Source organism: Triturus cristatus, chromosome 5_1 (assembly GCF_964204655.1).
Source record: "Triturus cristatus chromosome 5_1, aTriCri1.1, whole genome shotgun sequence".
NCBI lineage: Eukaryota > Metazoa > Chordata > Amphibia > Caudata > Salamandridae > Triturus > Triturus cristatus.
The window spans coordinates 256,385,663-256,398,141 of record NC_140587.1 but is presented as its reverse complement, the minus strand read 5'-3'; the positions used below and the strand labels follow the sequence as shown (position 1 = coordinate 256,398,141).

The 12,479-nt window shown below is 41.3% G+C and overlaps 1 protein-coding gene across 2 annotated transcripts in view; it reads right to left on the bottom strand.

The window, feature by feature from the left end:
• The window catches only part of NDRG1 (N-myc downstream regulated 1), a 177,944-nt gene that overhangs the window by 42,337 nt on the left and 123,128 nt on the right, over positions 1–12,479 (bottom strand). For both annotated transcript variants that reach the window (XM_085604884.1, XM_085604885.1), the window contains 3 exons: positions 10,485–10,605; positions 4,988–5,050; positions 1,405–1,465 (listed from right to left, as the gene is read on the bottom strand). In XM_085604884.1, the coding sequence (XP_085461010.1) occupies positions 1,405–1,465; positions 4,988–5,050; positions 10,485–10,605 (245 nt within the window). The remainder of the gene's footprint in view (positions 1–1,404; positions 1,466–4,987; positions 5,051–10,484; positions 10,606–12,479) is intronic.

The window sequence follows — 12,479 nt, the reverse complement described above, 5'->3', positions numbered from 1 at the left end:
CTGGTTGGATATGGCACAAGAGGAAGGGATACAGCTTCCCCAGACCGCTGTAGTGTACTGCTTGCATTCCTGGGAGAATGTCCATGGGTAGCCCTATGAGCATCTTTTTAGCAAGGAATTTTTGATAGACTTCGAGTCTTCCATTTGGTGGAAGGTAGAGTAGAGTTTGAGTTAGCAGATCCATTTGTTAAGGGTGAGGAAGTTTCTAGACAGTGCCTGCCCTTTGATCTTTCCATGGTTGCTACTTTAAGGCGGCGTATGGAAGCCAAGTGATGAACCTTCACACATAATTGTATTCATGTACTCCATACACGTTTGAAGCCAGCATCATTCCCTGCTGTGGCAGCCATCTCTGTACACAAAGATGTATCTGCACTGCAGCCAGTAAATTAAATTTGAACGGGAACCACGCCAAATCAGTTCGATAGTGATAGCAGGTCAATATCATCTGTCTGGAAAATTAATATAAAAGTGGGATCCAAATTATCCCACTTTCTTCTTGATCAATGAAGGAAGGGCTCCACAGCATACTCAACCAGCATCTGTGCTCCAGGGCTGGTGTCTGGGTGACAGCCAGTCTCCACAAGGTAAAGGAACATCACCTGAGTCTGAGCAACTTCAGCTGGTGTGGGCCTGCCTGGCATCTAGATGCCAGTCTACTTAGAGGGATAGAGTCAGCTTGGCCCTGAAGCAAGATAGACTGCCCAGAAGGAGTATCCGGTGTTCCCAGTGGTTGGACCTCTCAGAAAATGCAGACGTGTATTTGGAGGTGTGCCAGATGCCAAGTCAAGCAGAGCTGGATCACGGCATTCCCAGCATGGTTAATTTGGCAAAGTGCGTAAAGCAATAACTCAAAGTAGCAGCGTGCTATCTCGCAACTTCACTATGTTCCGAGGGAGCTCTTTCTGCCATTGTCAACATGCTGTGGGCCAAGATTGCAGCAGGAACATCTACCTTTGAACCAGGTGGTGGTTGTAGCGCTTCTAAGCAATTTAATTGTAGAGTTGCAGACCCAGTAGTGTGTGTGAAGTATTTCGTTTTGCTATGATAAATGTACTGCTCTTTTTGTAAGACAAGCATTGGGCTGGACAGAACTGAATTGTGTTTGTTGAATATTGAGATATGAGCCTCTGCCCCCCACACTAGATTTCAGAAGAGCCTTTGACTCCTTGCCCTCGCTACCATAGGAGTTAAGTGCAGAAAGGTTACACTTCTGCCCAGTTTGCAGAGCCATAGTAGGACGGACCCCACATCAGAGACATGCAATCTCAATCACAGGTTTTGCTCAGTAGTCCCTGCCTGCCCTCTAGCTCCCTGAACAGGGTCCGTCAATGACATTTAAAAAAAACCTGAAATAATCCTTAGTAAAATTCATTAAAGTGGATTAATATAAAACCTACTTACAGCAAATCTGGTTAGGACATAGGCGCCTGCTCCAATTCCCATTCCAATAATACTCTTTAGACTAAAGGATAAAAATGTATGTGGTTAAATAAATGAAAATTGCAACAAAAAAACAAAATCACGCATCAATGAAAAACCTATTCAAGTACGTGCGCTGTTTTCTTTATGTGCCACCTAAATCAAGTTTTAACTAGAAATGAAAAATGCTTCCAAAAGCTAGAAAAGTTTAGAAATCATATTCCTGCTGGTGTTCCACATTTGAGGTCTAGATCATTAATGGCGCCAGTTCATTTAACTGATCAGCAGCGTTGATTGCTTTACTCAGGATAGATGCCATCTATCTTCGCCAAAATAGCAAACGTGCTGCAGACATGGTAAACTGTTCATGCAATTGAAGTAAGTTAAATAGTTCTTGTAAGTAGTGAGTTACAGTATGACCCTGGGAGATTCATCACCTGGGACATTACATGTAATGTGCTTGTGTTCATGGTGGTGGCTGGCCTATTTCTCCTGGTCTCGCGAAGAAACTGGAGAGCTAGGCTGCAGTTACCTGTCCAAGACCTTCTAAATCCCTAAACATATTAGGTTGAAGGAGGGCCATATATGCAACTACCAAGGTGCCTTGTTTTTAACTGGAATTAAGGCACCAGGAAAGTAGTCCAGTGTCCTAGGATGCTGGGATGACTACTTACAGCCCATCCAGCCACAGGCAAGATCATGAAAATGCTTCCAAACTAGTCTACAGGGGATTGGAATTGCTATTGGTTGTGAAATCAAAGGCTTGATGATTTATGGGGTTTTTGCTCCACGCAGAGCATTAATAGGTAACAAAATTAGGACAAACCCTTAAAAGTGTTTGTCAACTCTCCTGGTTTATGCAAATACGGACAGGGTAAAAATAGATCAAAAAAAATAAAGGGCCTTAATCCAAAAGTCCACCACCAAAACAAGGACCCCCACTATAGTGAGGTCAATCGTGAACCTTTGAAGATCTAGTAGTGTAATCATTGGCCACCACCAGTCAACTCTGAACCACAGGTGTCCCACTAACAGGTTAGGTCTCAACTGGCGAGATCTTGCATCAGACAGATGAAATAATTAGACAGCACATACTACAAAGTCCCAATGGCGCCTTAAGTTTTGGGGGGCTTGTATGTCAGGATCTACAGGTCACATTCAGTATTTTCTGGAGGATGATACACCAATGAAAGAAAGGAAAAACTTTAAATATGTATATCTCGGGAACTGTCAAAGCTAGAAAGGTGGGTGTTTCAAATAGTCCTAGAATCTGGACTACCTCCTCAAGGCATGGCAGAACATAAAGGTGGACTGCCTCCTGGGCTTTGTGAGGAATAATTGGCCAAATGGTGGAGGTTTAGCATCTTTTGCAACAATAAATGGCAATGCAGCTCTGTGACGCAGATGATGCTCCTGCTTCTCCTGACCTACTGTACTGCAGGCATCTTGTGTCCTTTTAACATAAGTCAGTTGAGACTTCCTGCATACAGATTCCAATGGCTTGGCGCTGTACAGGTCTTCTTGAGACTAGGTCAGCTTCCCCTGGCAGGTGTAGTTTAGCTCCATGTGAAGTTAAGTGTTCTTCCTCTCCATATGTCACAGCTGCAATGGATTTTTGATTCCAAGACTTGAGACTACTGTGAAGAAGAGATTTAGTCCATTCCTGGTCTTAAGTCTTCTTCGTAAGCTGGTTTACAGGCATCCTCTATTTTCAGATAAACACCAACGGTACTGGTTGAATTTGCCAACCAGAAGCCCTGACTTCTTTATGCTTTTTTTTTTTTTACATTTCTTTAATTTTATTTAAGGTAGTCAATACAAAGTATGCAATTCTACAGGTTAAATAGTTGTCCGCTGGATATGTCTTCTTTAAAGTGCAGCACTGTTCCAAAACTAGAAAAGTGAACCTAAAGATTTCAGATATAGTTCAGCTTTTGCACCCTCTTCGATCTCTAAACGCAACACAGAAAACAGCACAGGTGATTTCATTTAGAGTATTTCCATTTTTTCTCCTATTCCTTGACAAAGGGGTTTACAGGTGAACCCTTTCCCGCCCCATCAAACATGTACGTCTGACCTTGGGGAAGAAGAGCTGAGAAAGGAGTCCAAGCAGTCGGACATGTTCATCATGGACAATGCCAATTAAAGGAAACCAACACAGTGTACCATGCACATGGGGTCCAAAAGACCACCTTTACATGCCCTCATCCTTCCTTTGGTTGGTGTATGTCCTTTTGCACCTATAGGGTCCCCACAATATTTTGCTGCAATGCAGATGCATGTGCTGACTGCACAGTTTAGGACTCTCCCATGTCACTTATTGGTTGCAGAAGTAAAGCCTTTTATGATCTTTCAGCCAAGCAGAATCATGTGATTTGGAAAGCAGTTGAGGTGGTTTACAAAATAGTGGAACAGCTAATATGATTAACAGCTCTGGACCAGCTTTGTTTTTAGGCTGGAAAAGCAGGTCTTGACACGGTTTATGAAACATTTTTTTCCATAAATTCATTCCTCAAATTCCTGAATGGCTTCATAATATAACCAAACAAAAACCTTTGTTTTGAACATCTATCCTTCATTCTATGGTTGTTAATGTGGTAAATTTTTACTAAAGCACAAAATTTAGTGTGGGTTTGAATGAGTCTAGCAAGTTTAGAATTCGAGGAGTCTGGTAAAGTAAGGCACTTAGGGCCATATGTAGGTAGGGAACCATTTACCACTTCATAAATACCGAATTTTACCGATTCGGTATTTATGAAGTGGTAAATGATATGTAGGTAATGAGTCGGTAATATTTACCGATTCGGTAAAAGTCGGTAATTACCGAATCGGTATTTACCGATTCGGTAATGAGGCATACCTTCCCATTGAAGGGAAGGTATGCCTCATTACCGAATCGGTAAATACCGATTCGGTAATGGGGGGAACACATGCAAGGGTGGCAGGGTGTCACATTGACACCCTGTTGCACCCCTGATTCGGCCATGTGTGCACATGTGGCACACATACATGCCCTACGGGCATGTAAGTCTGCCACATTGCACACTTCTAAGCACTTTAAAATGCTTTTCAACATCCATTCTTCATTTACCACCAACTATTAGTTGGTGGTAAATACCGACTCCAGAACACACCCACACACTCCCCCTACATCTCATTTTTGTATTCGGAATTTACCGAATCGGTAATTTTACCGATTTGGTAAATTACCGAATACAAAAATGATCCCCCTACATACCAAAAGCCAAAATACCGGTCGGTAACGGTATAATTACCGAAAATCGGCCGTTACCGACCGGTATTTGGCTTCCTACATGAGACCCTTAATGCATTATGAAAACAAAGTATAGAAGGTGAAAGGGAATATTCTCTAATCGGGTCACTGTATGTATGTGTCCAATAAAGATAGGTGCTAGTGATGACCTTGTACTAGAGAGAAGTAAGCCAAGAGTGCTTTAACCTATTGTAGCAGATCACCGAATCATAGTATAAAACATGAGAACATCACATTCAATAGCTATAATAAAATGGATGGTGTAGCATTAGAAGCATTACTGCAACTCACCCAAGTTGTTGAACAACTCCTGGAAGCATCTCAGCCAGCTGATCCACGGAAGGATAGACATACCTATAGACAAAATCACAAAATTAACCATGGTGAACAACACAACCATTTCCTGAAAATTATGAAGACAATGTGAAATTTCACAGTTATCACTTAATAACTTAGAGAAAAACAAGTGGTAAGAACTTTACAAACTAGAACTGGAAAAATTATTTAATGTCCAAATATGCTTGATTTCACCAACTGCCTCAAGGTATGCTCCTAAACAACTGTGTGCACTGGCAAGCAAGTTACTAAGGCTGTGCACAGTAGTTTAACAATGCTACGCTTTAATAAAATTAATGAAATATTGGAATTCGTATTGAATCTATTGTCATATACAAAACTATGCATAATATTGCCTCTACAATGACATACTGAACCTTATATAATAAAATATAGGCCAGGGCTGTCAAATACAATACTACTGGGTCAGACATTCAGGATATCCACATACCTACATAGGTTAAACTAAATGGTACACTGTTACACAGTCAGTAGCCATTATGTAAATGTCTTGTAGTTTGCCTTCTTGGACCACTGCTGGATAAATCTGGAATCGTAAAATGGTCCTCTTCCGCAGCTGTATTTCAGTCACCTATAAGTATTTTCATTTAATGTAAACTGATAACCGACCTCTGGAAAGGGACCTGAAATATGCCGCTGCAACACTTTTGTTGAAAAAAATGAATGGGGTAGGGGTAACTATAGAAATTTAAGTAAAGCAGTATAATTGACTCATTGAAAAACAGATTTTCAGAAATCATTGATGTATTCAAATACTTGTGAAACGAAAGATGGCAGGACCCCGATTCCTGGATTAAAATGTACTACTTTTTTGCAACTTCAGTCTTACTTTCTGCAGGACTATTCAGGTTTTTCATCTAAAGGGAGTGCCTTGTTGGCAACTACAGGTGCACATTTGCTCAGATTTTACAATCCTAGTGCACACGTTAGTTCCAAGATCACAATAGCACTTTATAAAGACACTGACACTCTACAACAATAACCACAAGCGGTGAGATTGGAGATATCAGCTGCCACACTTATTTGATTAAACATAAGTGGATTCTCCCTTTCTTTCTCTACTCTCTAGAAAGACCTGCTATGTGCACCTGCATAGTTTCACAGATGGGTCAGTAATACCTTCCTGAAGGCGCGGATTCACTTACAGCAGTCAAAGGTGCTAGGCTTGACACATACAGAATTTATTACCGAGATTCTCATGCTTTCTTTATGCAGAGACATAAAGGACAGTGGTATCTTTAGCACATACTATTACAATGCCTACATAAGACTGGAGGATCTAGTTTCACCTACTTATTTCCTGAGCTACATGAGAGTCCCTACTGTTATTGCACCAGTAGGAGAAATGTTGGGTCTATTTGGAGATTGTAAGAGGATAATTATCTAATGTAGAAAGGATGGCTTCACACTTTCAGAAACTTCTCTTTACAAACGATGCTCCAAGGAGGATACGCCAAATGTGTATAAATCCAAATCATTCTCGTAAAAGAAGTTATGTTATGTTACATAAATTTGTAGCGTTCACAGATACTCATGAGTGTCCCAGCAGGATGCCTTGCGAGGTAAGGAAAAGGACTTTAAACAAAGAGGTGCGTTTTCAGGTTCTTCTTGAAAGCCACTGGGTCCTGAATATTACGTAAGGCAAGAGGAAGGGCATTACAATCAACAGCAGCCTTCCGAGCGAAAGAGCTACCTCCTAGCCTCTGGTATTTGAAACGAGGGACCTGGGTGAAACGAAGGGACATAGATCGCAGAGGTCGAGATGGAACATAAAAGGAGAAACTTTCTGCAAGTAGGAAGGGCTACTGCCATGAAGGGTACGATGGGCCAGAACCAGCGATTTGAATTTTACTCTGTCAATCACATGGAGCTAGTTTAGCGAGCGCAAGTGGTGGCGGACACTATTCCTGGTGGAAATGCCAAGAAGAAGTCTGGGTATTTTGGACCACCTGTAGCTTTCGCAACAGGTAGCCCGGGATGCCAATGTAAAGGGCATTGGCATGGTCCAGCCGAGACAAAATCAGTGCACAAGTAACCGTTTCCCTCGCCGGCTGGGGTAGGAGAGGAAAGAATTTCCTTAGCGTTTTGAGAAGACCGAAACAATTGCCGGCCAGCTTCTTGATGAACATCGAAAAGGAAAGACTCATCAAACCACACCCCCAAGTTCTTGGCGGGCTTCCCTATGGAAGTGGGCGATGGGAACTCAGGTGGCCAGAGAGAATCCTAGAAGAAAATTTCCCAAAGAGGAGAATCTCGGACTTCTCTTCATTGCACTTAAGTTGTGCAGTCGCCAACCATTTAAAAATAGAAGAGAGAACAGAGTCTGCATTTTTGTCCCAGGTGAAAAGCAGCTGGGTATCATCGGCATAAGCCATCACCTTGGCCCCCAAGCCCTCGGCCAGATATATTAGAGGTGTGAGATAAATATTAAAAAGAAGAGGACTAAGGGAGGATCCCTGGGGGACTCCAGTTGTCACTGACTGAGGGGAAGAGGAAGATGGTGGAAACCAAATCTGCTGGACCCGCCCTCCCAAGAATGACCTGAGCAAGCCCCAGGCAGAGCCACACACACCAATCCCGGCAAGTCGTGTAAGGAGTAGTGAGTGCGGGACTGTGTCGAACGCCACCGAGAGGTCCAGCAAGATTAATACTACCCTCCCACCGGTGTTCAAACACTCACGGATGACCTCCGAAACCTTAACCAGGGCTGATTCGGTACTATAAGAGGCCCGAAACCCTGATTGGGCTGGATGCAAAAGGCCCTCCCTCTCAATAAACTCAGTGAGCTGTTTATTCAGCACCTTCTAACACACCTTGGCCACAGCAGGTAAAAGGGAAATAGGATGATAATTCCCTGGACTAAGGGGATCCAATGACAGCTTTTTTAAAAGTGGCAAAATCTTAGCCTGCTTCCAAGCCAGCGGTACAACTGCTTCCTGAAGGGACATGTTGATAATATTGTTCACTACTGCGTTAGTGATCTCTGCAGCTGCTGCCAGTAATCTGGCAGGGCAGGGGTTCGAGGGCGAGCCAGACTTTAAACCCTTAAGAATTCTAAGGGAATCAGGCAGGTTCACAGTCCTAAACGCAAGCAAGGAATGGTCAAGATCAACAAATGGAAGCACAGAAGTTGTCCCAGGACCGTTGTCACAGGAGGAAAAAGCTGCCTGTATAGTGCAAATCTTTTCCATAAAGCAGCAAGTAAGAGTATTGCACCATGTAACCGAAGATGGAGACACACTAGCTTGGGCCAAAGGGGACGTAAAACTCTGAACAATAGCAAAGATTTATTTAGCATTGTTTCTGGCTGAGTCAATACGGGCTGTGTAGAATTGCCTTTTGGCCAATGTTTTGGCTTCTTAATAGATTTTTTGCTTAGCCCTGAGCTTCAGCTTGGCTACTGGGCAATAGTCTCTACGGCGCCACGCACGCTCAAGAATATTGCATTCATGTTTCAGTGTTTTTAGGTCTAGATTGAACCAAGGTTTGGAGGGAGATTCCCTGGACAGCCTAGAAGAACTTTGTGGGACTAGCATGTCCACTGCATTAGAGACCCAGCCAGATGAGAAAGAATGTTGCCGCTGTGGTCTCCAGCCTCTGCAAGATCTCCTCTGGAAAGATGGCCATTGTGGACTTGGATGTTCAGGTAGTTAAGTCTTGGGGACTGGACCCTCTGCTTTGAATAGTACTGTCAGTCATGGTGTTGAACAGCCTTTTAAAAATGTTCTTCTCTACTTTCTAGATCTCCAGCTTTGAGAGTTTAATCTTGGTTTTTCAGGTACTGCATGTGATTATACTCATGGGAACCAAGGGGGGATGAACTCTGTGATAGACAAGCTTGTTATCTTCAGTTGGGCATCAGTTTTGATAAATTTTTAATGCAGCCATCAAGACCATCTTAAAGATATGCTGTGCTAGAACTTGCAGACTGCTGAAGTGCTTTAAACTTGGTTAGATAATAACAAAACTTGTACAACTTCCAAAATGTTTTTCTTTTTTTTCTTTTGGGAAGTCATCAGTAAAACTACCTGGTATGTTTTCAGTCTCCTATTCAACAAAAAGGGGACAACCCAGTAACCCAAGGACCTGGGTAGAACCATGATTATTTACACATATGGTCCCTACGAGGAAAGTGTAGCCCTCGACTTCCACAGCAATAGTTTAAGGATCCCTTCTTACAAGTAAGGTTTATGTATTTATTTAATTTCAACATATTTAAAAAAAAAATATCAAATACCAAGCTAAGGTGCTCCTATTTGGTGATGGCGCGGTGAAAGGTTATAGTGAATAAGTAGTGCGCTGGTGCTATATTCAGTACTATACACATGTGACTGACCGGGATAGTGGGATGTTTTTTACGACCTTCGTGTTAAGTGTCGCGCTCCACAATAAAATTAAAAACAGTCCACATTTGAAAAGGGTCATCATCAGGACAGAGGATTGAAGGAGACAGCTAAAGAGAAGAAAGAATTGGGTAAATATCATTGGTGGTGTGTTAAGAAAGTTATATTCTAAAAATGAGGGTCCACATTTTGAGTTTCTTTACATGTTGCCTAGAAGGCTATTTTTTTCTTCCATTTATCTCTACTTCCTGCAACTTAAGGGTCTTGCTGAAAGATTGTCCTATGTATTTGAATGGCACTCTGGAAAATATTAATTTACATAGGCTATGGAGCTAGTAACTGCATTTGAAAAATGATAGATTTTTAAAATTGCAAATTGTATTTATTGGGACAGAAGTGATTTGTGATTCACGTTTGCAAAGGGGAATATTCTAGGTCTATGACAGTCAAAAACATTCGAACCAATGTCATTGGTGATCGCAAGACCTCATATTCAATCTGCATGTTCTCAACTGCAGGATCTTGGGGGACTGTGACTGAAGTAAACTACAACACCCAGTGCCAGTGAATGGTAATGCTTCCAAATTCTGGATCCAGTCCAGAACCTTGGGATGGTTCACATCCCAGGAAGATGTATCCATTAGAAATGAGCATTTTATTGTTTAGTCAATTCGACTCAAGGATAGAAGAGTAAAGCTCTGGAGGGCAAGTGAGTAAGAGCCATTAGCGCGAGTACTATTTATGCCATAACCATTCAAAGTGATGCAAAGATGTGAATAGCTGAGGCAGTTCAACTATGAGCCATGGTTCAGAAGGTATAGGTGGAAATGAAATGGCTTAAAAGAGGAAAGATCACAGAGTAGATGAAAGTGTATTTGATAAAGTGATCAAGTAAAGTAATAACCCTTGTTACTAGCCTCCACAAAATACTCTGTGCAGAGTGTGTTAAATAAATGCAGTAATAATTATTTGACAATCTGGTGACCATCCCAAAAAAAAAAAAATCTATAAACTATTCATAACACTTACTGAAACTGTACTACAAAGACAGTCAATGTCTCATAGAGAATATTCTTTTCAGAACTTACCCAGCTGGGAAAGATGGCGCACCCTCTTGTTGACCCGGTGCATCCACGTGACAAACTGAAAAATGCTGTGAGATTTCCTGCATGTCTTCAAAGTTGAAGAGCGGATTGAAACAGGTTTTATCTGAAATAGGAAAACTAAAATTAGTATTTCTTAGTCCATCCCTTGGAAATGGAGGCATATATAAACAGAACGATACGCATTGGGGTACAGGTCTTGCAAGTGCATTCCGTTCTGAAGTTGCATAATAGCTATACAATTGTTACAATATACAGAGGAAACAGAGATGTTAATTTAAACTTGACCCACGTACAGTTAGTTAATAGTCTCTACACCATCACTATCCTGTGTCTATTGCCCTCACTGCAACCAACAGCTATGCTCTCTATGGATACTGCTCTCATATAACCAGTCATAAACAACATATATTGACAGGGGATGAATGGGGCGCATGTTGGAAAGGAAGAACAACTAATGGCAAAGAAGAACCGTTTCACCATGGAGATGTAATTTCATTGATCTAATGTCTCTCTCTTGGGTTCCTAAATCATCAGAACAAAGTAGGACATTTTTTAGGAAGAATGTTTGTGAGTGAATGGTGGATCCTTCCTGGACGGGTTAGAGGTTATAGAGGGCATTTGGAGTTGCCCTTGTCAGCACTAAACAGGTTTTGGTCCATGGGAAATCTCCTAAGGTATAGGACTGGCAGAGTAAAAGATTTAAGGTACACATTCAACGAGAGTATGCCAAATAAACAAGCATAACTGCTGTGGTCACTCCTGCTAGGAGTATATGAACTTAAAACCTGTATATTAGCCTATCTAGAGAATGATGCAAGGACAGTTGCGTAAATTCAGAGCCTAAACTATATATGTACATGTTGGAAGGTAGTCGAAGTGAGGGTGAATTCGATGGCTTGAACAAAATCCTCACATCAAGATAATCTCTCTTTAATTAGAAATCCCCTTTTATCTTTACGTTCACAATGTGAACATACGACTGAAAAAGGTCATATATAGGGCTAGCGGATGCCCAAGCAACTCTGTGAGGTCCCTGGAGGAAACACTATGCATAGATGTGGCGGATAGTGAGGAAATGCCCCAATCGACACAGTCCCAATGACTTCTAGTAGACGACCGCTTGGAACGTAATACTACCTGATAATGGATTGATTGCTATGAACAATCTGAAAGTACACTTTACCATAACAAAATTGAAAGAATGCATTTCCACTCCAATGTAGTTGCAAGTACGTTTTTGAGCACCGTGCATTGCTTATAGAAAAATCTAATATGGTATATTTTTTAAATTAGAAGAATAAAAATAAGAAAAAAATCACAAAAACAATGTGGACATTATTGAAATTCTAAAGCTCCAGATGAGACAATGTGGTAAAAGTAAACTTTGTGACTAAGATTAAAATGTGAAGCAACCTAGATGAAAGTTGCTTCACAGCAATAGCTTTAATACTTCGAGGCTATAGCTTCTGTCTATGTTGGTCAGCGCTCTGATGTGTTCCAATATACAATATTTTTAGGTAACCCGTTGTGCTTCCGATGTAATTCGTTGGACACGGACACTTATTACATAGATGAAAAATTTACTCTTGCAAGTAATGCTGTGTTTGATCTTCTATTTCTGTCCATTCACCATTGCACATTTCCTCATTTTTTGTCTGATCTTGCACACTTTATTATTTACATTTCCAGAAGTCCTGTTGTTTTAGCCACTCCGTTTGCATGACTTGTTCTTCCATTGTGAAGTGACTGTGTACCAATTTATCTTTTAGAGATGTGGCTCTTCTGTCTGTTACTGTTGGCCCTCTTCCCAGTTCTTTTGCTATGCTATTTTCTATTTTGAAGATGTGCCAGGGATTCTGCACGATCTTCTTAATTTGGGTGGACTTATCTGACAAGTCTTTAATCTTTCTGATTTTATTTTCCCTGCATTTATTTTATCTTTCAGCTGTGTCATCTCCTCATTTACTTTAAAGGTTG